This window comes from Elephas maximus, chromosome 5, assembly GCF_024166365.1.
Source record: "Elephas maximus indicus isolate mEleMax1 chromosome 5, mEleMax1 primary haplotype, whole genome shotgun sequence".
Taxonomy (NCBI): Eukaryota; Metazoa; Chordata; class Mammalia; order Proboscidea; family Elephantidae; genus Elephas; species Elephas maximus.
The window spans coordinates 67,558,110-67,584,506 of record NC_064823.1 but is presented as its reverse complement, the minus strand read 5'-3'; the positions used below and the strand labels follow the sequence as shown (position 1 = coordinate 67,584,506).

Here is a 26,397-nt window from a genome sequence, read left to right as displayed (position 1 = left end):
TCAGAAAAAAAAAAAGATTCCTTTCAGGATATTATTGCTCATTGACAATGTACCTGGTCACCCGAGAATGCTGATAGAGATGTACAAGGAGATGAATGTTGTTTTCATGCTTGCTAACACAACATCCATTCTGCAGCCCATGGATCAAGGAGTAATTTCTATTTTCAAGTCTCATTATTTAAGGAATAACATTTTGTAAGGCTATAGCTGCCATAGATAGTGATTCCTCTGATAGTTGTGGGCAAAGTAAACTGAAAACCTTCTGGAAAGGATTCACCATTCTAGATGACATTAAGAACATTAGTGATTCATGGGAGGTCAAAATAGCAACATTAACAGGAGTTTGAAATCAACTGATTCCAACTCTCATGGATGACTTTGAGGGATTCCAGACTTCAGTGGAGGAAGTAACTGCAGATGTGGTGGAAAGAGCAAGAGAACTAGAATTAGAAGTGGAGCCTGAAGATGTGACTGAATTGCTGAAATCTCATGATAAAACTTTAATGGATGAGGAGTTGCTTCTTATGGACGAGCAAAGAAAGTGGTTTTTAAAGGTGGAGTCTACTCCTGGTGAAGATGCTGTGAACATTGTTGAAATCACAACACAGGATTTAGCGTATTACATAAACTTAGCTAATAAAACAGTGGCAGGTTTTCAGAGGATTGACTCCAATTTTGAAAGAAGTTCTACTGTGAGTAAAATTCTATTAAACAGCATTGCATGCTACGGAGAAACTTTCATTGTTGTCTTATTTTAAGAAATTGCCACAGCCATCTTAGCCTTCGGCAGCCACCACCCTGATCAGTCAGAAACCGTCAGCATCAAGGCAAGGCCCTCCACCACCAAAAATATTATAACTCACTAAAGGCTTAGATGATGGCTAGCATATTTTAGCAATAAAGTATTTTTTAACTAAGGTACATTCTTTTTTTTTTTAGACATAATGCCATTGTACACTTAATAGACTATAGCATAGTGTAAACATGACTTTTTTATGTACTGGGAAACCAAAAAATTCATGTGACTTGCTTTATTTCAATATTCCTTTATTGTGGTGGTCTGGAATCGAACCTGCAATATCTTGGAGGTATTCCCGTATAGTTTTATATTTCTGTCCAGCCTTACGAGTTGATAGAACACTCTTGCCTGCTATCCTTCCCTTAATTTCCATTTAACCTCTTTAATTTAACCGTTTAACCCTTTGTACTCTGCTGAAATTCTTATCATGAATATTTATGATAGCTAGAGAAATAGACCACCTATGAACGCTACATCAGGATGGGAGGAAGACTCATTAACAACCTGCAATATGCAGATGACACAACCTTGCTTGCCGAAAGTGAAGAGGACTTAAGCACTTGCAGATGAAGATCAAAGACTACAGCCTTCAGTGTGGATTACACCTCAATATAAATAAGACCAAAATCCCACCAGTGTATCAATAAGCAACATCATGATAAATGGAAAGAAGTTTGAAGTTGTCAAGGATTCCATTCTACTTGGATCCGCAATCAATGACCATGGAAGTAGCAGTCAAGAAATCAAACAACATATTGCATTGGGCAAATCTGTTGCAAGAAACCTCATTAAAATTTTGAAAACAAAGATGTTACTTTGAGGACTAACTGTAGTCAAGGGTAGTCAACCTTGACCCAAGCCAGGACATTTTCCATTGCCTCATATGCATGTGAAAGCTGGACAATGAATAAGGAAGACAAAGAAGAACTGATGCATTTGAATTATGTGTTGGTGAAGAATATTCAATATACCATGGACTTCCAGAAAAACAAACAAATCTGTCTTGGAGAAAGTACAGCCAGAGTGTTTGTTGGAAGCAAGGATGGTGACAATTGGTCTCGCGTACTTTGGACATTTTATCAGGAGGGACCAGTCCCTGGAGAAGGATATCATGCTTGGTAAGGTACAGGGTCAGTGAAAAAGAGGAAGACTTTCAATGAGATGGATTGACACAGTGGTTGCAGTGAGGGACTCAGACATAACAACGATTGTAAGGGTGGTGTAGAGCCAGGCAGTGTTTTGTTCCATTGTACATGGGGTCGCTACCAGTGGGCAACGACTCGATGGCACCTAACAACAATGACAGAGAAATGGTCTGCCACTTTCTCTTAAACTTCAACCCTATTGCCTCTTTCAACGTTTCATTGCTTTTCCCCCTCATCAAGTAAGTCATGGAAGAAGACCTGGTAGAAAAATCAACAGAGAACAGAGAGGAGATAGAGGAGGATGTCATCTGAATACCAAATTATTTAATAACAGCAATGGTGAGTGGGGTCAGTAGCAATTTTTTATCTAACATTTAATTATAAAATTAGGTACTGGACCAAACTCCTTGTTGGCATTTTTAAATTTAATGCTTATGCTCCATACCCTGGTGGAGTATTGGTTAAGTGCTATGGCTACTAACCAAAAGGTCAGCAATTTGAATCCACCAGGTGATCCTTGGAAACTCTATGGGGCAGTTCTACTCTGTCCTGTAGGGTCGCTAGGAGTTGGAATCAACTCGATGGCAGTGGATTGGGTTTGGTTTGGTTTGGTTTAAAGAGGCAGTAAAGTACAGTTCTGGTGGCACAGAGGTTAAAATGCTCAGTTGCTAACTGACAGGTCAGGGAGTTTAAATTACCAGCCATTCTTTGAAAGAAAGAAGTGGCAGCCTGCTTTCATAAACATTTATAGCTGTAGAAACCCTATGGGGCAGTTCTACTCTGTCCTATAGTGTCGCTTTAAGTCAAAATCAACTTGACCTCAGTGGGTTTGGTTTTTAAAGTGCAGCACTTTGGAGTTAGATTGCCTGCTTTCAAATTCTAGCTGTTGTACTCACTAGGTATGTGATGCTGAGCAAGTCACTTAACTGTCTTGTCTGTCATCACTAACATCCGGAGGATAATAACAGTACCTACGTCATAGAGTTGCTGTAAGGATTAAACGAGTTAATGCATCACACTTGGGACAATGCTTGTATCATAGTAATCATTCAGTAGAAGTTTAGCTTGTTACTACGGTCTCCATTTTCAGATGAAGAATCTAATTTAGTAGCTTAAGGACTCAAAGCAATTAAATAGTAGAGTCAAGATTTGAACTCAGGTCTGTTTGACTCCAAAGTTAGCTGTTGCCATTGTCAATGACAATGTTCAAGTATTCTAACATCCATGGTTGGATATCCTAATATCCTGGCCCAATAGCTCAAATTCTAGTACTGGCAACTGTTTTAAAAATCAGCTTGACACTCAGGTGATCCACAGAATTCGGATAAAATGAAAAGAGGGATTCAGCCTGAATGAAGAAGACACCATTCTCTCAACCTATCCAAGCTCTCTCAGTCAAAACAATTGTTGTTGTTGTTTGGTTGTTTTGGTTTGGGTTTTGTCTTATTTATTTTGCCATTTTCTGAGTTGGAAAAAGTTGGGAGTTTGCACTCAAATCTCATATATCATTTATAACCAAAAAAAAAAAAACCCAGTGTCGTCGAGTCGATTCTGACTCACAGCGACCCTATAGGACAGAGTAGAACTGCCCCATAGTTTCCAAGGAGCACCTGGCGGATTCGAACTGCCGACCCTTTCATTAGCAGCTGTAGTACTTAACCACTACTCCACCAGGGTTTCCAATATCTGTTAGAATTTTGTTTACTGTAGGTAGTAGTAGTTCTCATCACTTAAAAAATATGTGTTAAATAATTCTTACGTAGTCTTTTACTGATACTTTCATATATCTAAAGTAAGTAACCCCTCCAAGTATTATAATAGAGATTTTTAGACTGAATGGAATCTCCCCAACTATTACAATCATGATTTTGGTAGGGAGATTGGGCAAAACAGATCTCCAAACCCATGCTCCCATCATTTCCCCTCCAAACCAGCTCCAAAAGTAGCAGTTTTCCCTATGTCAGTAAAAGGCAACTTCATTATTTCAGTTGCTCAGGGCAAAACTTTGATGTCATCCTTTATTCTTGATTTCTGTTCACAACCCTATCTGGTTCACCAGCAAATTCTGTAGGTTTTATTTTAAAAATATATTCAGAATGTGGCCACTTCTCGCCATCTCTTCTGCCACCACTCTGGTTCATCTCTCTCTCTCTGATTATTGAAAGAGCTTCCCAGCTGGTCTGTATGCCCTTTTCCTCCTTCTGTCCATTCTCAACACAGCATTCAGAGTGATTCTGCTAAAATATAAGTTAGACCTTGTCACAAAATTGAAATTACAAACTTTCTACAGAAGAAGATTGTTAAAATGTCTTCCATTTATAAACTTGTTAGTTATTCAGTCAGACCTAATTAATTAATAGTGCTCAAAACCTTCAAGGGCTTTCTTTCCACTAAGAGTGAAGAAAAAAACCCTTCCTAAGACCTAAAACAAAAAACCAAACCAGTTGCCAATTCCAACTCCAATGGTGAGCCATGTGTTACAGAGTAGAACGGCTTCATAGAGTTTTCTTGGCTGTAATCTTTATGGAAGCAAATTGCCAGGCCTTCCTTTTATGGTGCTGTTGGGTGGGTTTGAACTGCCAATCTCTAGGTTAGTAAAAAAGAAGTTAGTAGTCCTGTGAAAACCATTTGTGCCACTAAGGGACCTTGCTAAGACCTATGTATACATACTTGTTGCTGTCGAGTTGGTTCTGACTCATAGAGGCCATAATAGGACAGAGTAGAACTGTGTCATACGGTTTCCAAGGAGCAGCTGGTGAATCCGATCTGTCAACATTTTGGTAAGCAGTGGTAGCTCTTAACCACTTCACCACCAGGGCCTGCAAGGGCTTAAATCCTCTGCCAGCTAATACCTTTCTCCCCCTTGCTCAGTTGGTTGTTAGGTATCCCTGTGGCAGTTAAGGAAGTACTTGGTATACACCAAAACCAACGGATTAGTAGTCCAAACTGGCCTCTTCTCTGTTTCTGGAACAAGCAGCAGTCTCTTGACTCTGGGCTCTGCTCTTCCTATCCCGTCTGCGTTCATATGTTATTCCCCCAGTTATTCATATGGCTACAGACCTTTACTCAAAAGTCCCCTTCTCAATGAGGCCTTCCCTGGACTTTCTAAAATTTCCACCCAGTGTTTCCACCTCCAACAGTATTTCCTCTTCCCTGCAATATTTTTTCTTCTTACTATCTATCACTATCTACCATTTTTTACTTATTTACCTTGTTTTAATATGCCTAACCCACTGGATTGTAAACTCTGCGAAGACAGGGATTTTTTCTCTCTCTTTTTTGTTCACTGCTCTTTCCCCAATGCCTGTCACATAGTAGGCACTCAATACATTTTTGTGAAATGTTCCTGAATTTCACTCAGACAAAATTGAAATTATAAACTTTCTACATAAGAGGATTCTTAAAATATTTTCCATTTATGAACTTGTTATCCAGTCAGACCTAATTAATAGTACTGAAATCAATTCTAATTATCTGACAACATGACATCCAAATGAGGTATTTATATTTGCTGTTTATTCCACTTGCTGGAACATTTGATAGCAGCTTTCCACCACAAAAACATTTTTAGATTAAAATTACTTTGCCCCCTATGGTTATCTGCGGCCACTGGTAACAAATTGTTTGCTGGTGCTAAGTGAGCCGAATGCTGATTGGCCATTGGAAACTCTAACAAACCTTAAATTTCAGCAAAATGCCCAGAGACTGCTAATTCTGCAGAAGAATCCAGATATTCTGAAGGTAAAAGACTCCAGGTAATTTGACTCTTTTGAGGTATTTGACAGCAAATAGCTTTATAACATAATTGTTTATATTTTCAAGATGTTGGCCATCTGATAGGGATATTGCTTTTTTTTAAATGAATGCAAATTAAAAATATTCTATACTGAGCATGTTGTGGAATATTGACTGCTTTAGAAATCATAATCTGAAATTGATGATTTGGTAGCAACTTTCTCTTTGATTTGACCTCAGCATTATCAAGATCCAAACTCAAATACTGTACTTTCACTCTATCCTGTACTTACAATCCAGAGTATAGAGAGTTTGATTGTATTCATACTTTCAAACCTCATCTATCTTGATGTATAAAACATTTGGAAAGTTAAATTATAGTTAGAATTAATAAATAGATCCTTAAAATTGTTTTATTGTGGAAGACAATTTAGGATTTTAGAATATATTTGAAAGTTACATTTGTTTCTGTATATAAATATTTTCATTTTGTAATGTTTAAAGATTACAAAGACATTTAGGGCAATTTTTCTCATGAAAATTGTTTTTCCCCTATGTTATCTCAGAGTGGTGGGAACTTTTAACTCTTTTGTTGGTTGTTATGTATCCCTGTGGCAGTTATGGAAGTACTTGGTATACACCAAAACCAACGGATTAGTAGTCCAAGACTACATGGACTTTTTTTCAATATAATGGTTACTTGACTCAAGTGAACCCTACATCCTCCTAGTATATTTACCAAAATATAGACGTGTACCTTTATGCAAAACCAAATGTTAGTGTTTTAAACATTATTTCGTTGAGCCCATCATAAAATATAATTTGCCTTTAAGTCAACTACGTGTGGATTTTTCTGTAATAAGATAAAAGGATAGAAACTTATTAATGATAGCATAAGGTCTTTATTAGGAACACTGGCTCTATAGCTATAAAAAACCAAAAACCCTTTGCTGTCAAGTCGATTCTGATTCCTAGCAACCCTATAGGGCAGAGTAGACCTGCCCCGTAGGGTTTCCAAGGACTGCCTGGTGAATTCGAACTGTCGACTGTTTGGTTAGCATTCGTCACTCTTAACTGCTACGCCACCAGAGTTTGCTCTATAGCGATATTGCCTATATAATCCTGCTTCTGCTCATTAACACCTGTGAAATCAAGGGAAAGTTATTTGAACTTTCTGTGCCTATTTCCTAATCTATAGAATAAGAATTGTAATATCACCCACCTCTTAGGGTTGTTGGAAGGCCCAAATAATTGAATACCTGTAAAATTCATAAAATAGCGCCTAGCTCTTTTTAAGTATTCAATAAATGCTGGCTATTAAGTATTACATAATTATTTCAATTTATAGTGCACGAATGATTACTAATTCATATACTAATGATAATGAATATGAGGGCATATGCTGGTTCACCATCCTGGTAGCTGGCAAGATTTCCTTCCCAACAGTATAACCTACTACCCAAAGAGACTCATTTCAAGAGTCTGTTATGAACTGTTAGGTTAATTTAATGTCATCATGAATTATATGAACAATTAAACAATGACTTTCTAAAAACAAGAGGGAAAAGTCAGAAATGATTATTGATCAAATAATTATGTCTATAAAATTCATTTCTATCAACCAACTTCATTGTTTTAATGCCCTCGAACAATTTTTATTTTCACAATGAAATAACTAGACATATGAAAGGTCCTAGATTAAAGTAGCCACACTTAAGTATAGATAAATTTTACATAGATTTTTTTTTTTCTTACAAAAGGAAATGGGCAGCTAGTGGGAAGGATGATTTATATACTTTTGTGTTTTCTTTATTTCTATTGCTGCACTTTAAAATTGATATTGCTTTAGAGTAAAATTTTATTATTTTTTACAGAGATTCTCAAAGATGCAAATTGTCTGTTTGGGACTGCTCCTTTTCGGTCTGACCTGGGCAGCACCAGTAAGCATTTATGAATTCAGTTATGCATCACCTAATCTTTTGCTCTCTTTCTCTATTTATTTTGTAAGTAATGCTTATTTAAGTTAGAAGCATTTGACCTAGTGCAGTTACAATAAAGTACCAAGTAAACAGAAATCATCCAACACTTAACACAAACACCTGTCACAAAGGAGGCTCTCAATTAGTATCTGCCAAATTATCAGATGCCACCTTTACCACAGTGCCTTTTAAGTGACACCGAAGATGGCATTTTTGAGAAAACCAATAGCTTAGTGAAGCACAGTGTTTCAAATCAACCGACACTAATTACTGATACTCAGAGACTCATATTAAAGCGTGTCAAGACAACCTTTCAATATTTTACTAAAAACAAAGAATTTGGCCTGAATATTTGAAGGCTAACCAACTAGATTTTACAAATAAACGGCAAGACAAAGAGAAGAGATCTTTTCTGTATTTCTTGCAACATTCCAACATTGCAGGATTCTGTTAATCATTTTCCATCAACAGCAAGGCTAAAGATGAGAAGAATTATTCCTAAGCTTCACCCAAATGAAACTTCTATTTTCTTTTGTGTCTTTTCTTCTTTCTGACTCAACGTAGATGAGTATTCAGGATGCGACCAAATTATCTTGTGAAAATGCTGAGTGTTACAGATATTTTCTGCAATGCAGACACAGCGCTAGTTAGATAATGTCTGAAAATCATCCTAAGCTCTTTCAGTAACTCTTTCAGCTGACGAATCACAGAAACAGCTAGTCATCCTATTGCCAGGAATACTTAAATATAGATCTTGAGTGAGTGGGTGACCGATTGGGTAACCAGACTGACAAGGATGAGAACAGCAGAAGTGGGGGAAGCATGTCTCCTCTCAGTGCACGTCTTCTCACAGTCCTGTGGGGGCTGTACTGCTTAAAATACACATCCGCCAGGCCAAGTCCACACAATTCAGCTCAAGCAGGGCGGTAGAGATACCCGCTAGGGCATGATGGTGGTAGGGCAGGTCGGGCTGACCCAGCCCAATCCAACCACTGAAGATGAGTTTATTTTGAGCAGCACGTTCCTAAGGAACAGCTGGAGTTGTGTTCTCTGACCATTTTCCAGTAAATGTGTTATGTCAACATCGATCCAGTGACCACTGGTCAAAAGAGGGTGCCAGCATTCCTCCCCAGAGGGAGACAATACCATCTCAATTACAGAGCCACGTTCTAGCAAGGGAAAATGGTCAAGTGGGTATGGAGGAAAAAGGGAGAGGGAATTATTTCAAATGAAAGAGGCTGAGCAAAGTTTGGAATTGTGAATAGTTAAATTGATACTTTTCTTCAGATTTATACATTCCATTTTAGCAATTACCTAAATTATTTACTAATGATTAATGATAGGTGGTATTAGAAATTAGTAAATAATGAGTCACTTACATATGTTTTGGAATTATAATCCAAATTCAAAACAATTTAAAATGGAAGAAAATAAAAGGTAATTATCGAGTCATGCAGTTCAATTAATATTGACCAATATGCAATTCGACTAAAAGGACTTTATCCTAAGGTGCCACAAATCATGAACTACACTAAGGTACTGGGATATTCTGTATTCTGTACCATCAAGAATGTTTTTAAGACATACATATATATATTCATATGTATATATACCTACGTGTGTGTGTTCTATAAGAAGATATCTAATACCCAAAACCATTTCTTTCTTTTGTGTAATACCTATCCATCTCCTTTTTAGATTTTCTTATTCCCATAGCCCCATTCCCAGAACTATTTTATTTTGATTTTTTTTTTTTAAGAATAATGCAATTGTCTGATGTACATGTGCAAGACCTTAAACTCTTAAGAGTCAAGAAAGAAATCGAATAAGGAATGAAAATTACAAAACATGCCTGGAAAGTACTTAATATAAGCTATAGGAACAATTCCTTTTGTTAATAAATATGGCTTTTTTTTTTTTTTTTCCATGTATCAGGCCATTTTAAAAATTTATCATTTTAATCCTGGGATTCTAAAACTGAATATTTAGGTTAAAGACTCTTCTCTACTTCTGTTCCTGCCACTAACCATGTAAGTGCAGGCAATTTTGTCTCCTCTACTGTCTGTCTATCCCACAGGGGTTATCATGGGAATCCAATGAGATCATGCATGTGAAAGCAATTTATAAACTGTAAAGTGCTACATAAATACAAGGTGTTATTGTCAAACTATTATCTCTAGCATAGAGTGGAATATTAGGCAGATCTGTCTTGGGGGCCAGTCAGGGAGGTTTTATCCTAAACTTTTTTTCTAAATATAAACTTTTGAGTTTATATTTTTAAGATAATTTTCTCAGTCACAGTCCAGCCAAGAAAACAGAGTCCATGGCAGTAGAGGAATTTTTTTTGGGGGGGGGGGGGGGGCGGGGAGGGGCAGTGGGGAACTAGTTACAAAGTGTAGAAAGAACAAAAAGGACAAACCAAGGGTGCTGACCCAATTCGAAGATTCGTTTCTGCAGAAGACCACTGCCACTCCTAGGGCTGGAGGACTGAGGAGAGATGTAGTGCTCCCAGTGCTCTGGATGGAGACCTCCAGCAGGAACTAGCACCACACAGGAGATACATCCAATTCCTGGGGTGCAGATCCAAACAGACATTCTGCTCTCCTTCTGCCCTCCAGTCTCAGGCCACAGCTACCATCAGCCAATCTCAGACTGAAGTCGTATGACAAAGGCACTTAGGAAATGTTGTTTGTAGGGGTCGGCCCCGGGAAGAGCAGAAGTATAGGAAATCAATCTGAGAACAAGCAGAATATTACCAACATCTCATTGCAAGAAACAATCTCTTTGAATAAACAAAACATCGATCTTTAAGAAGACTAACTAGGTGGATAAGACAGCCAGCCAAAATGGTCCTTATACTGTTTACTTCTTTATTTAATCTTTCCCTTGAGAGCTTCTCTCTCTTAGATGACTGTACCATCATGATGACTGCTTCCCCTTCAGCAAAGGCATTCGAACACAAACCAGGTCCCACCCATTGGTTCCCCTTGTCACATCTGAGACAGCGAGGAGATTCAAAATGAAATCGGGAAGTAAAAATCCTGAGAATGAATTAAACTGTTACAGCTGTTCCTTCCACAGCAGTCTTGCTCCTAAGATTCTCAGCTTTTGTTCTGTATCTTTCCCTGTGGCAACTAAACTGAAGCCCAAAGTTTGGGCAAGCTGCTTGGGTCTATTTCTTTGTAGTTTCTGGCCTCTCCACCTCAATCCCCAGGTGCCTTCAATAAATTTGACACTTTTATATTAAACCAAGAGAAAGAATTTGTCCCAATCAACTAACCACCTCCGTTTTTCCCTTCCCTGAAATATCTGACCAGGTGAGTGAAAACAATAAAGTCCCATCCCTAGGTGTAGTCCTAACCTTTATGTGCTATGGTTTATTCTTACTGGACCATCGGAGCATCATAATTAATTCAATATAGCAATTACTGTATTTATACACTCCATCTATCACCCATCTGTCAGTTTGTCATATTGTAGTGGCTTGTATGTTGCAATGATACTGGAAAGCTATGCCACCAGTATTTCGAATACCAACAGGGTCACCCCTGATAAATAGGTTTCTGTGATTCTCCCATGCTAAAACAGATTAGGAAGAAATGCTTGGAGATCTACTTCCAAAAATCAGCCAATGAAAACACTATGTATCTGTCTTAATTATCTAGTGCTGCTATAACAGAAATACCACAAGTGGATGGCTTTAATAAAGAGAAATTTATTCTCTCACAGTCTCAGAGGCTAGAATCCAAATTCAGGGTGTCAGCTCCAGAGGAAGACTTTCTCTCTGTGTCAGCTCTGGGGAAAGTTCCTTGTCATCAATCTTTCACTGGTTGAGGAACTTCTCAGCACAGAGACCCTGGGTCCAAAGGACGTGCTATGCTCCCAGTGCTTCTTTCTTGGTGGTGTAAGGTCCCCATGTCTCTCTGCTCTCTTCTCTCTTTTATATCTCGAGAGGTTGACTTAAGTCACAACCTAATCTTGTAGATCTTTTATATCTCAAGAGGTTGACTTAAGTCACAACCTAATCTTGTAGATCAAGCCCTGTCTCATTAATGTAACTATCTCTAATCCTGCCTCATTAACATCATAGAGGTAGGATTTACAACACATGGGAAAATCACATCAGATAACAAAAATGGTAGGGAATCACAAAATACTGGGAATCATGGCCTAGCCAAGTTTATACACATTTCAAGGGGACACAATTCAATCCATAATGGGATCACAATAGAATATTGTCTAATACTGGAAGATGAGCCCTCTGGATTAGAAGGCACTACACAATGGATGCAACTATGGACTCAGATATGCCAACCATTGTGGGGATGGCATGAGACTGGGCAATGTTTCACTGAGTGTATATGAGACCACCGTGAGTCAGAGCCAACTCAATACCAACTAACCACAACATACAGTCAATGTACACGTACAACCACATCGCTGAACTCCGATTTTAGTTCACTGATATTGAACAACTCCCAGTTTGCCAGTGAAAACTTCTTTTTAAGTGGATACCAACAACATCCAAGTTCCATCACCCACAGTGCCATACTTCCTTCTCCCCTGACACCACTTGTCAGTGCGCCCTTGCTCGAATGTGGCTGTCTAGTGTAGATGGCTTTGTCCCAGCTACTCCTCTGGAGAAAGATGTGGCAGTCTGCCTCCGTAAAGATTTCAGTCTTGGAAACCCTATGGGGCATTCTACTCTGTCCTACAGGGTCACTATGAGTCGGACTCGATTCAATGGCAATGGGTTTAATGGCAATGGAGGAAAGCTGGCACTCTCTCTTGAAATACTGAAATAAATATTAATGTGAGGAATGTGCCCATCTTCTTTTAGTCAGAATGATTTTCCACATTTAATAATACAACCCAGAGACAGAAAAACAAATGAAGCATTTGTTGTTTGAAGAAATGAAAGAGTGAATGTTCTGTTTGGTAAAGTTTTATTTCTTGTTTTCTTTTAGACATTTCAACCACAGACGGAGAAAACTAAGCAAGGCTGTGTGGAAGAACAGAAGGTAAACAGACATATTCTTCTCAAATAAATCTATTTTAGCTCTGCAAAGAAAAAAGCCAATAAGAGAAACATTTAGCTATCAAAATATTCTTGGAGTCTTAAAGTGGAAATGCAAAATTATGCAACATAATTTTGGCAGTTTCTAGTTAATCAGGTATTATAGTTAACACAATGTGTGATAGAAAACAGGGAAACATTCGGGACGGAGATTTGATTTCTCCCTTCAAATGAAACAATGGTTTGCTATACAACTTGCAGAGGGTTAAATGAGCAAAAATCTTGGATATTGTTACTAGTAACCAATATTTCCCCACATACATACATGGGAACAAAGTGATAAATGAGGCAGAAATAAAAAGAAAGGTGGCTAGCAAACCTTAATGGAAAATTTTATTCACATAGAGTTAGTTTTCCAGATACATCTAGAAAGTTGAGACAAGTACCCTCAGCTTTGCATGTTACCAAATTGCAGCTTACTTGTGCCTCCCATGGTTTCTCCTGGCAATCTCTGAGAATTCTGTTCTAAGACCTAACAATCTTCTGTTCTTTGTCTCAGCTGAGAATTACAAAGGCAAATCTCCAAACTTGAAACCCTGCACATTCATGCTGTGAGTTTTGCCAATTTGATATCAGACGTGAATACTGTAAAACCTGACTTCTAAACCCTCTCGCCAACTCCTACCTGAAAACATTTCCAAGTGCTCTACAGCCACTGAAATTTGGTGATATACCGGGGGAAGGAGAGCAGTTGATAGTCACCCTTATGGAGAACAGATTTAGAGATACGCAGAAAAGAGAGTGGAGCCCCGGGTTGTAAAAATGGTTAACATACTAGGCTGCTAACTGAAAAGTTGGAGGTTTGTGTCCACCCAGAGGCACCTCAGAAGAAAGACCTGGCAATCTACTTCCAAAAGATCACAGCCAGTGAAAACACTATGGAGCACAGTTCTACTCTGACACTCATGGGGTTGCCATGAGTCAGAATTGACCCAACAGCAACTGTAAAAAAAAGAGAGAGAAAGGACTAAGTTGCTATCTTCAGGTGCTAGCTAACACACACCCTCCTGTGGCTGTAAGTAGTACTACCCGTAGTCAGAGGCAGAATTTTTAGATTCCACCCAAGTTTTAAACATCTTGTGCTGTCAAAAAGAGAGCCAGGAAACCCACCTCAGTATCGTGTTGTGTTTTTGTAGATAACATATAAAGGCCACCACGAGAAACACGGGTATTATATTTTTAAGTGTGTTTACACATCGCCGGGAAGAGAAAATCAAACTGACATAAAGGTAAGCTGAATCTCTGAGTGATGATCTTTGTCGTGAGCTAAGCTCTCTACTGTTTCCCGGGGAAATGGTACAGGAGACAAAAGTTTATTTTTACCTGCTATGGGGTTTCCCTCGGTGTCTTCGTTCCTTTCCCTTCAGCTCCCCAGCTCCTCAGGCCTCACTATATGGCCCTCAGTGTTCCAGGGCCTTCCTGACCCCTGTCCCAAGCCCTGGTCCACGTCCTGCTCTGTCTCAGGACCTGAGACTGCAGGTGTGGTACTGGTGCACACTGGATGCCCATGGGTTACCATGTTACTGCTCTCAGTTACGTTTGGTCTTTTATAAGATTTTCTAAACATATTCTATCATATACTTTAATGGCAGGGATTTCATGAGGGGAGGGCTAGTAGGAGAAATCATTTTGACCTGGAGACTAAAACATCTTAGTGTCTCTTAAATTTAATCCACGGATGACTCCATGTGTGTCAGGGTGCTCTGAAGAGAAAGAATAAGCGCCTTGTCACTGGGTTGACAATCATCCTTTTCACTTAGTCCCTTCTTACACATTCATTGGCCAAATAGCTGGAAAACCACTTAAAATGCCATCAGCAAAAGGACTATTTATTGTTTCCAAGTCTGGCTTCATCTCGCATGGTAGTAGCATTTTCGCCTCAGAGTGTTATTTTCTTTCCTCCATATTTTAGATGGTGTCTCTAAGACTACATCTAATTGCATGATATTAAAACTTATATGCCATAACAAATACATGTCTAGCTCCTTTTATTGTGCAAGATACTATGGGAGGTAAAATGACTGAGAAAACTGAATTCTTTCTCTCCAAAACCATAGAGTTTGAAAAGAAATATAATACAGTTACAAAAATTATTATAACCCAAGACCTATTATACAAAATGTTATGTGAATGGAAGCAAAAAAAAAAAAAAAATGCTTTTTAGGGACATGGAGTAGAGAAAAATGACTTCCTGGCTGGATGTTCAGAGAAAGCTACATAATAAAAATAATTGAGTTGGGCCTTGGAGGATAGGTAGGATTTGAGCAAATAGAAGTGGGTGGGAGAGGCCATTGTCCATGAAAAGAATAACATGAACCAAGGTGTGGAGATAGAAAAGCAGACCACAGGGAGTAGACTACCTGGCTGATACACAGCCCCACCATATAGTCAATGATGTAATCAGAAAGTAGGAATTTAATATATTTTCTCCAATGCAAAAGTGACCATCACATACCATAGTTTAGAAGTTGTCTCACGCTTTATGAAACAACTGTAATCAGTCTTCTAATAAAATGCACACAATTCATTAGTATGTGTTGTTGTTGTGTGCCATCTAGTCGATTCCAACTCATTGTGGCCCTACATGACAGAGTAGAACTGCCCCATAGGGTTTCTTACGCCGAAATCTTTACAGGAGCAGATCGCCAGGTCTTTTCTCTTGTGGATCTGCTGGTGGGTTCAAACCACAGACCTTTTGGTTAGCAGCCAAAAACTAGTAAGAGAAGCAGAAGAAATAAAATGAAACTTCACACTTCAGATAGTTGTTGTTAGGTGCCGTCAAGTCAGTTCCAACTCATAGCGACCCAATGTGCAACAGAAAGAACACTGCCCCATCTTACGCCATCTTCGCAACCACTACTGTATTTGAGCCCAGTGTTGCAGCCACTATGTCGATCCATCTGATTGAGGGTCTTCCTCTTTTTTGCTGACCCTCTGCTTTATCAGGCATGATGTCCTTCTCCAGGAACTAGTCCCTCCTAATAACACATCCAAAGTATGTGAGATGTAGTCTCGCCATCCTTGCTTCTAAGGAGCATTCTGGTTGTACTTCTTCCAAGACAGATTTGCTCATTCTTCTAGCAGTCCATAGTATATTCAATATTCTTCTCCAACACCATCATTCAAAAGCATCAATTCTTCTCTCATCTTCCTTATTCATTGTCCAGCTTTCACATGCATATGAGGCAATTGAAAACACCATGGCTTGGGTCAGGCGCACCCTACTCCTCAAAGTGGCACCTTTGCTCTTTAACACTTTAAAGACGTCTTTTGCAGCTGATCCGCCCAATGCAATACTTTGTTTAATTTCTTGACCGCTGCTTCCATGGTGTTGATTGTGGATCCAAGTAAAATGAAATCCTTGACAACTTCATTCTTTTCCCTGTTATCATGATGTTGCTTATTGGTCCAGTCATCAGGATTTTTGTTTTCTTTATGTTGAGGTGTAATCCATACCGAAGGTTGAACTTCACCTGTAAGCGCGTCAAATCTTCTTCACTTTCAGCAAGCAAGGTTGTATCACCTGCATATCGAAGGTTATTAAAGTCTTCCTCATATCCTGATGCCGCATTCTTCTTCATACAGTCTGGCTTCTCGGGTTATTGGCCCAGCATATAGATTGAATAAGTATGGTGAAAGGATACAACCCCGACACGCACCTCTTCTGATTTTAAACCACTCAGTATCCTGTTGTTCTGTTCCAAAAACTGCCTCTTAGTCTATGTACAGGTTCCTTATGAACACAGTTAAGTATTCTGGAATTCCCATTCTTTGCAATATTATCCATAATCTGTTATGGTCCACACAATTGAATGCCTCTGCATAGTCAATAAACCACAGGTAAACATCTTTCTGGTATTCTCTGCTTTTAGCCAGGATCCATTTGACATCAGCAATGATACCCCTTGTTCTATGTCCTCTCCTGAACCAGCTTGAATTTCTGGCAGTTTGCTGTCGATGTACTGCTGCAACCACTTTTGAACAATCTTCAGCAAAAGCTTACTAGTGTGTAAGATTAATGATATTGTTCAATAATTTCTGCATTCTGTTGGATCACCTTTCTTTGGAATGGGCACAAATATGGATCTTTTTCAGTCAGTTGGCCAGGTAGCTGTCTTCCAAATTTCTTGGCATAGACGAGTGAGCACTTCCAGAGCTGCACCCATTTGTTGAAACATCTCAGTTGATATTCTGTCCATTCCTGAAGCCTTGTTTTTCTCCGATACCTTCCGTACAGCTTGGACTTCTTTCTTCAGTATCATCAGTTATTTACCATATGCTACTAGAGTAAAGAAAAATTACAAAGGAATTATTTTGATCTTAATTTTCTAAAGTACTAGTTTTACTCAAAAGGATAATTTAGCAATGAACAGATGAACTTGATTGTAAAAGAAACCCCCAAGTAAAACATTCCAAGACTCAATGACTTTAAATATAAGTTCAACGTATAAAATTCTTTTTATTGAGAAATAACTTACCATAAAGCTTGCTTTCTAGTATCTTTTTTCAAAATAAAAAAACTTACCTATTTTCAGAAGATACCAACCAATATAAAAAATTAAGAAATGATGATATCGTAACTCCCACAAATAAATCATCTCAAATTTCAACTTAAAAATACTACAAGCTAGCGCTTGTACAGAGTGCGTATTAGCCAGCATAATAGGAGTAGAGGGCATTTCTATAAACCGTTTTCATCTTAAGCATGAAGTGTAAGCTGATTCAGCGATTTCCCCACTGCTCCCAACAGTTAATAAGACACATATATAAAAGCAGGAATTTTCCAAATGGAACAGGGCTCTTTTCTTTGGGCAGAAAAAAATAAAATCTAATGAAAATTCATTTTAAATAACATAGTATCAGGGCCACAAGCTTCCAGGATTCACAACCAGAGGGTAGTATCCAGGCAGTACATGGGCAGAAGGGTCCGGAATTAATCCACCTTCATCTGCCACAACAACCAATGTTAGAGAACAGAGACTGGGAGAACAGCTGCACATCCTATAATCAAATGAACATCATTAACATTATGTTAGAACGGAAACTACTGTTTGATAAAGGGCTGTATGCAATCCTGTATGAAATGATAGCTACTGTCACTTGTAAGAGTTCCTAGGTGGTGTACACCGTTAATAGGCATGGCTGCTAACCGAAATGTTGGAGGTTTGAGTTTACCCAGAGTCCCCTCAGAAGAAAAACCAGCAATCTACTTACAAAAATCAATCATTGAAAACTGAGCAGGGCTCTACTCTGACCCAATGTGGTCACCATGAGTCAGAATCTTACTCGATGGCAACTGGTCCATCATTTACATAGTACTTGTTTCATGATAGACATTGTGCTAGAAGCTTTACATGTGTTATCTCATTTATTAAAAATCATTTAATTCTCCTAAAAACTCTAAAGGTTAGGTATCATTTCTTATTTTATAGCTAAGAAAATAGGCTCAGAGAAATCAAATGAGGCTGCCAAGATCACACAGCTCATAAATGGCAGTGTTGGGCAACTAATTCTACTACTATGTTCTTTTCATACTATAACTGTTTTTCAATAAACACTTGACTGAGGGATCGAGAAAGACCATTTGGCAACTCCTGCCTGTTATTTCATTAAACCTAGTTCCCTATGATCCAGGCTTCCTTGCATACTGTTTTTTTCTGTCTCCTCTTGCTATCTTCCCTATACAGTTGCCCCATAAATGTGAGCTTTCGGCTGACTGTTCTTCTTCTCTCTGTCTGGGAGCTCTCATCTATTTTCACATCTTTAATTAACACATCTAAGATGATATCCATATGCTCAACAAGAGCCAACAGATTGAAGTGGTGGCCAAAAAAGACAGCACAAAATTAATCTGCATTACTAAAGATAGTGTGGCTAGGGTAGGGAGCTAATAGGCTCTGTGTCCTCAGAGCTGATCAGATCATATCAGAGTCTGGGACTGCTTTGAGACCCCACAAGGTAAAGGGTATACATAGTTAGGTAATGGTTAAGAGCTCAGGCAGCTAACCAAAAGGTTAGCAGTTTGGATCCACCCAGCCGCTCCTTAGAAACCCTTTGGGGAAGTTCAACTCTGTCCTATAAGGTTGCTATGAGTCGAAATCGACTCAATGGCAACAAGTTTGGATTTTGGTTTTTAGTAAGGTAACAGGTCTGAGCATAGTGTCTTAACAGAGAACTGCAAGCGTCAACCTGGAGAAAGCATTAAATGAGTTTGAAGGAAAACTAAACTGCTCCAAATGTGGAAGCGTGGCATATGAAAAAAGAAATAACATTAATAATTGTTATGACAGGAAAAATGGATTCTAGTTGCAGATAAAAAAAAAATAAATAAATAAATAAACATGAAAAGGGTAGAATTATTCATAGTGAAAAGGTCTGACATAAAAGTAAAGCGTTCAATGAGAGGACAGATGACCGCAGGTCAGGGAAACTGTGGAAGAGATTTAAGGCTGGAAAGGGCTTATACTGGGTGACCCCTGAGAGACCCCAAATTTCTATCTCTAACTGGTTATTGCTTTTTGAGTCACAGCCTATACTATCCACATCTATACATCTAATATTTATTATCTTTTCCTTCTGTCTTCATTCTTACATGTTTACATTTCAGTCCATTTTCATTATTAAAACAAACAAATAAAAACCAAACCTGTTGCCACTGAGTCAATTCCGACCCTCTAGGACAGCATAGAACTGCCCAGTGGGTTTCCAAGGAGCAGCTGGTGGATTCGAACTGCTGACCTTTTGGTTAGCAGCTGAACTTTTAACCACTGCGCCACCAGGGCTCCATTTTCATTAAGTCCCCTTCTATTTGGGCACCAATTGTTGTTGTTAGGTGCTGTTTGGTCAGTTCCAACTCATAGCAACTTTATGCGCATCCTCGCAATCATTGTTACACTGGAGCTCATTGTTGCAGCCACTGCGTCAACCCATCTCGTTGAGTGTCGTCCTCTTTTTCGTTGACCCTCTACTCTACCAAGCATGATGTCCTTCTCCAGGGACTGGTCCCTTCTGATAACATGTCCAAAGTATGTGAGATGAAGTCTCGCCATCCTTGCTTCTAATGAGCATTCTGGCTGTACGCCTTCCAAGACAGATTTGTTGATCCTTCTGGCACCAAGAGAAGGTTATTTTCTTCGTAGTGTTTTTCTTTGACAAAATCCTAATCCAAATGCTTGCATCTGATTCCTGGAAGCTGCAACAGACTCTTAACTGTCCTTCCTAACCCCTTCCCCTCTTAAACCCCTGGTTTTTATTTTGTGAGTCTCTTGCTTGTAAACCTTCACTAATTCTTCATCCCTTGCAAGATAAACCCAAATTCTTTGTCCTGGCATCCCAGGTTCTACAAATCTCAGGCACTTGTGCAAGTGTGACAATTCCAATTGGATATGAGGTCTCTGTCCCACTCTACCCATACCCTACAATATCTTGCAGGACTGTCGTCTCTGCCACTCAATAAGTAATCAGGTTTGCCTAGAACATATAGCACCCGGCCCAGTTTCTTACATGTCCTGGTCCCTCAGTAAATACCTCTTATTTTAATTTCTTATTACTCACTAGCTAAAGGCCTATGGGTTGCAACTTTTAGCTTACTCTAAGACTTTGGGGTAGAAAGAAAGTTTGTTATTTATTTTGTCTATCAATGCACTGTTCCTCAATAGCCCCTACCCATTAGTGAATGGTGGGGGGGTGCAGAAATCAACTTAAATTCAACCTTTTTAACTGTTTAAAGTTAATCTTATTTAATAATTTAAATAGTTCTTTAAGTATTTAAAGAATAGTCTCTTTGCTCAGGTCCTCACCCCCCTCCTTCTTCCCCATTAATACATCCACGGCTAATACCATGGCCGAAAAGAAGGCTTGGGGTCCTCAGGTATGCATGCTGTTATCTGGCCTCTGGAACAATGCTGCCTGACCACTTGGGTGCTGCTTGCCCCGTTGACATCCTAAAATGGATTCACTAGGTGGTATAGCTTAGGACCCAATCTGTGTAGTTTTGGTTGGGGCCCAGTGGTGATTCAGCCTCCCTTAGCTCTCACAGGCAGTTTAGGCCCTTTTTTGTTTTAGGTAAGGAACCCTGGTGGTGCAGTGGTTAAAGCAATGGGCTGCTAACCGAAAGGTCAGCAGTTCAAACTCACCAGCCAATCTGCCAAAAGATGTGACAATCTGCTTCTGTAAAGATTCACATCCTTTTTTTTTTTTATGTCCTGTAGGCTCACTATGAGTTGAGATCAACTTGACAGCAATGGAGTTTTTGGTTTGTGTGTGTGTGTGTGTGTATGTTTGGTTTTTGTTTTTGATGGAGTCCCTGGAAAGTGCAAATGGTTAACATGCTCACCTGCTAACTGAAAGGTTGTAAGTTTGAGTTCACCCACAGGTGCCTTGGGAGAAAGGCCTGGCGATCTACCTCAGAAAACTCAGCCCCCGAAAACCCTGTGGAGCACAATTCTACTCTGACACACATGGGTTCCCCATGAGTCCGAATCAATTCAATGGAAACTGTTCTTTGTTGTTTTGGATATGGCTCACATTCGTCCCTTGTATATGTGGTCCATCTACAGTTCTCTTTTTCGAGTCACCTCACCCCTCTGCTGTGACACCCTCCAGAAAACTCCTGATTAAACTCTCAGAGACATCACTGTCTAGCCTATGCCACACGGGAACAGAAAGCAGCATAGGGCAGAGTCAGTCTCAGCCCCTCCTCTTCCTGACCACGTTGTTACTGCAGCTTGGCTACACCCCAGGATGGGAAAGGGCAGCCTGTGAAGCAGCATCTTCATAAAGCCCCCAGGCAAAAAACGACAAATTGAGATACATGCATTAACACTTCCCTCTCCTCGTCCACTATCTTCTTTTCCTCCTGTTATTCCCCCAGGAACTTTGACACTTAAAATTATGTCTTAGACCAGTGGTTTTCAGGGTGGTACCCAGACCAGCAAGGAGCCCTGGTGGCACAATGGTTAACTACTCTGTTCTTAAAAGTTTGAGGGTTTGAATCCACCCAGTGGCTCCGCAGGAGAAAGACCTGGCAATCTGCTTCCGTAAAGATTAAAACCTAGAAACCCTATGTGGCAGTTTTACTCTGTTGCATGGTGTTGCTATGAGTAAAAAATCAGCTCCACAGCGTCTAACAATAACGGCCAGATTAGCAGCATCAACATCGGCCGGGGACTTGTTAGAAATCCAAACTCCAGGTCTCCAGCCCACATCTGCTGAATAAGAAACTCCGGGGGTGAGGCCGAACGATTTTCATCTTAGCAAGACTTTCAGACAGTTCTGGTGCATGCTAAATTTGAGAACTATTGATCTGGACTACTGAATTTGGCTTACTCTATGCCAAAGGGGAAGAGAAGAAGGCTAATGAATCATTTCTCAGACAATAGCTGGGATTGCAACACTTGCTTGCTGCCAAATTCTATTTTGAAGGTCAGAAGCTATTGCCTCCGTTCCTCTACTTGCATATTTCCTGTAAAAAAAAAAAAAATGGAAAAGATAGAGGAAGCCTTCCTCTAGGCAGATGAATGCTTTGTAAGTCCAGGGCAAAGGCAAAAAAAGAGAGAAAATAACTATTTTTAGGATATTAACTCACTATTTTCCAGATGGGGACAACAGTCTTTAATCATGCCCTCCTTCCAACTCAGTCCCCAGTCTAAATTTCCAAGTGTATTTCTCATTCTTTTTTTAAGAATTTCTCTACTCTAGCCATATGGTTTTATTTATATCTTTCAAATGCTCCTTGTTTTTGAATATTTAATTAAGCCATTTACTCTTAAAATATTCTTAACACTTCCCTTCCACCTATCTGAATTTTACCAATCTTTCAATCTCAGCTCATTCATCTTTCTCCAAGAAGCCTTCTTTGACAATTCCAGAATGATCTCTACTGATAAACCTCTATTTAACTAATAGATTTTTTAAAATTATATCTGGTGTGTTTTTAATTAACTAACAATCGTTAGGTTTTAAGTTTAACATAAAATAATCATTTTTATTTTGAAAATTATACTCTTAGCTGGAAGAAAGGAACAAAGATGATACTGTTCTTCACCATCCTGGCAAGAGAAGAAAACAAGAGCCACCTCCGAAAGAAAACATTGCCCAGGAAAGAGAGAAAGACTTGTCCCTTCTTGAAGCCAATGAAAATAACCAAAGTAGCAGATCTCAAAATCTTTTTGCAAATAGACAAACACGGCATGAAGACCAGAGCATTAGTAACAAAGAGAATGCCTATGATGATCTAAAGATGCCCATTTATCCTGAATCCACTAGAAATAATGGGGCTCAGAATGGAGACGATGCTATCAGCAAACAACATGAGCAAGAAGAATACAGCGCAGCTCTCGTCAGAAATAACATGCAACATCTAATGGGGCCAGTGACTGTTACTGCACTCTTGAGGGAAGATGACAAAAAGAAAAAGCCTAGAAATGTTCTAAACAAAATCCTCAGAGGTGCTAACTATGCTGAAGCCCTCCCTAAAGGTAAAAAGAATCATCAAAGACATGCCCAAGCCCAGAATATTCCAGTCCAAAGCAAAAGCACCCATCGCATCCAACACAACCGCAAACAGCTCCCAAAAGTCAAAACTATCCCCAGTGATTTCGAAGGCAGTGGTTACACCAATCTCCAAGAGAGAGGCGACAATGATATCTCCCCTTTCAGTGGGGATGGCCAGCCTTTTGAGGACATTACTGATAAAGGAGAAGCTACTGGTCCTGACCTAGAAGGTACAGATATTCAAACAGAGTTTTCAGGCCCAAGCGAAGCTGACACGAGAGGGCCGGGTTATAATGAGATCCCAGAGAAAGAGAAAAACGGTGGAAATGCCATTGAAACCAGGGACACAACCACAAAAGAGGCTGCTGGCGTTAGGGTTGTGGAGGGCAGCAATGACATCATAGGTAGTACCAATTTTAAGGAACTGCCTGGAAAAGAGGGAAACAGAGTGGATTCTGGTAGTCAAAATGCTCATCAAGGGAAAGTAGAGTTTCATTACCCTCATACGCCCTCAAAAGAGAGAAGAAAAGAAAGTGGCAGTGATGTAACTAAAAGCACTAAGTATAATGAAATTCCTAAAAATGGCAAAGGTAGCGCTCGAAAAGGTGCAGATCATTCTAACAGGAACCAAGAAACCTTGAAAGAAAGGCAGAGATTTTCCGGTAAGGGCAGAAGCCAGGGCCTGCCTATTTCTTCTCCTGGTCTTGATAATGATATTAAAAATGAAATAGGTTCCTACAACGGCCCCACTAATGAGGAAAATGCAGTAATACACGGCTATGGCCGAAAAAATCATTACATACCCCATAGAGAAAACAGTGCTACACGGAATAAGGGTATGTCACAAAGGAAAGGCTCTTGGCATTACAGAAGGCCCCATTCCAATAGGAGTCCTAGACCCCCTAGAAAGGATGATAGCAGTGAGTCATCTGAGAGTGACAGTTCCAGTGACAGTGATGGTGACTAGCCCACTAGGAATGACCAACAGGATAGCAGTTTGAACACCTGGTCATCTGTGAATTGACCGTATCTGAGAGCCAGCTGAGGGCAGATAACATGAAGGGAGGAGAGAGCAGTGAATTGATAAAAAAAAAAAAAAAGAAGAAGAAGCTTGATCTCCTCGGGAGAATTTTTGGTATTTTAATGGTCAAGGTATGAAATTCTAGTCAAAGCTATAAATAATGCACTTTTTTAAAGCCATAAACCTCATTAAGGGTTTATGGGCTAAGCAATATTTAAACAAGTATCATTTCAAAAGTTTGCAAATGTCACAAATGCCTTGCAATATTGTTTGCTCTTGTAGACATAAATTAAACAAGATCTCTCATATGGTAATCGTAATTAAATGATCTATAGGGAAATCTAATGTCTGTGGTGCTTCATTCCAAAGGCAACATGATTAGTTCTGCCTTTGGCAAAGGCAGTGTTTATGAAATTAATCCGGCTGGATAAAGCTTGCAATCATCCCCGGGTTCCTTTCTGCTTAAGCCAGTTTTTCCTTTTTCCTCTGACCTCCCTCTGCTCTTATAAAGACATCCTGCTTTATATCCTTTTATGCACTTTGCTCTGTTGCACATTTATAAATTCTTATAAGGCAAAATTTTATTTCCTGAAATAAATCTCCAGGTTATTACTTTTCTCAGTTCTTCCTCCTTCCAAGAGGAGAAAAGGGTGGAGGGAAGGCAACAGGGAGAAAGTGAGAAGGAGAACACAAAGACACAGCCAAGATGAAGACTTAGCTTAGCAGATATTATTCACTGGCAGATACCAAATCATTTTAAATCTATTTTTCTCTCCTGTACTTCAGTAGAGCTTACTTTTCCAGCTGTTGGTGACCTCATAACACAGTTCTAGAAATTAGTTCAAAGTTTCCTTGTAAGGGAGTGGGGTAGAGTTCTGGAAGGCTTTTTCTTTTTCTAATAAGAAGACCTTATACATTTGGTACCTCTTCCTTCCTCTTTTCTTATCTTTTTCTTGGATTAATATGAACATGATACCTGCAGCTACAGCAGCCATTCTGTGAACATGAAGAAAAGGACAAAATAATCACAGAGACTTTGGCCTATCTTAGTTATCTGGTACTGCTATAACAGAAACATCACAAGGGGATGACTTTAATGAACAGAAATTTATTGTCTCAGTTTAGGAGGTCCGAAATCCAAACTCAGGGTGAAGGAGAAGGCTTTCTCTGTTAGCTCTAGGAGAAGGTTCTTGTCTCTTTTCAGTTTCTAACCCTTGGTGATCACAGTGGTCTTCATGTGCCATGGCATCTATCTTCCCCCATCTCTGCTTCCTTGCTTAATCTGCTCTTTTTATATTTCAAAAGAGATTCACTTAAGACACACCATACAGGAATACTGCCTCATTAATGTAACAACGAAAACCCATTCCCAAATGGAATTATAAGCACAGGTGTAGGGGTTAGGATTTACAGCACATATTTGGGGGGACACAATTCAATCCATAACATGGCCCCAACATTATTGCTGAACCAACACCATCAGCCTCCTGCCTCCATGTTCTGTGCGAAAAACAATTCTCTATTTGTTTAAGCTACTGTTCATTTTTTTGTTACTTACAGCTGAGTGAATTCCTAACTGATACACCTCCCTATTCCTGATATCCTTCTAAATGAGAAGGGCCAAGGGAAGAAGAAAGGGAGAGGTAAAGACTAGATAAAGAAAGGTGCATATTATTTTTCTTGTCTCTTAAAATGAAAGTTCCCAAACAGCAGAAACCATGGCCATATTCTGTACAGGAGCACCTAGATTACTGAGTTGAATAAATACATGTAGCACAAGTGAATATAAGTCACAGTCAATACAACAACACAATGCATTAAAAAAATCTAAGCTCCCATATGGGGTAGATGAAAGGTGCTTTCTTACTAAATAAAAGTGTCATTATAAAAAAATAAATAAATAAGATTTTCCACATACACACAAAGTCATAATAATAGTGGCTAACATGATTTGATTTGATTTGAGTAGTTACCATGTGCCAGGTTCTGTTAAACCCTTTAATCTGCACAGTTACCCTATTATAGTGATACCATTATGATTCCATTTTGCAGATGAGGAAACTAAGACACAAAATTGCCCAAGGTGTCCCAATTAGTAAGCCAGAATTTTTACCTAGACAGTCTGGGTAAATTTTTCCAGAGTCTTT

The 26,397-nt window shown here is 39.2% G+C and overlaps 1 protein-coding gene across 2 annotated transcripts; it reads left to right on the top strand.

The window, feature by feature from the left end:
- Positions 1–5,675: 5,675 nt before the first annotated feature.
- On the top strand, positions 5,676–24,408 carry MEPE (matrix extracellular phosphoglycoprotein). 2 transcript variants are annotated; one of them, XM_049887077.1, is made up of 5 exons: positions 5,676–5,699; positions 7,554–7,619; positions 12,626–12,679; positions 13,872–13,964; positions 22,745–24,408. In XM_049887077.1, exons 2-5 carry the CDS (start codon positions 7,566–7,568, stop codon positions 24,194–24,196), a joined length of 1,653 nt encoding a protein of 550 aa, XP_049743034.1. In that variant the 5' UTR covers positions 5,676–5,699; positions 7,554–7,565; the 3' UTR covers positions 24,197–24,408. The 2 variants fall into 2 exon arrangements, with proteins under 2 accessions (XP_049743034.1, XP_049743035.1); XM_049887078.1 differs by lacking the exon at positions 13,872–13,964.
- Positions 24,409–26,397: the final 1,989 nt, after the last annotated feature.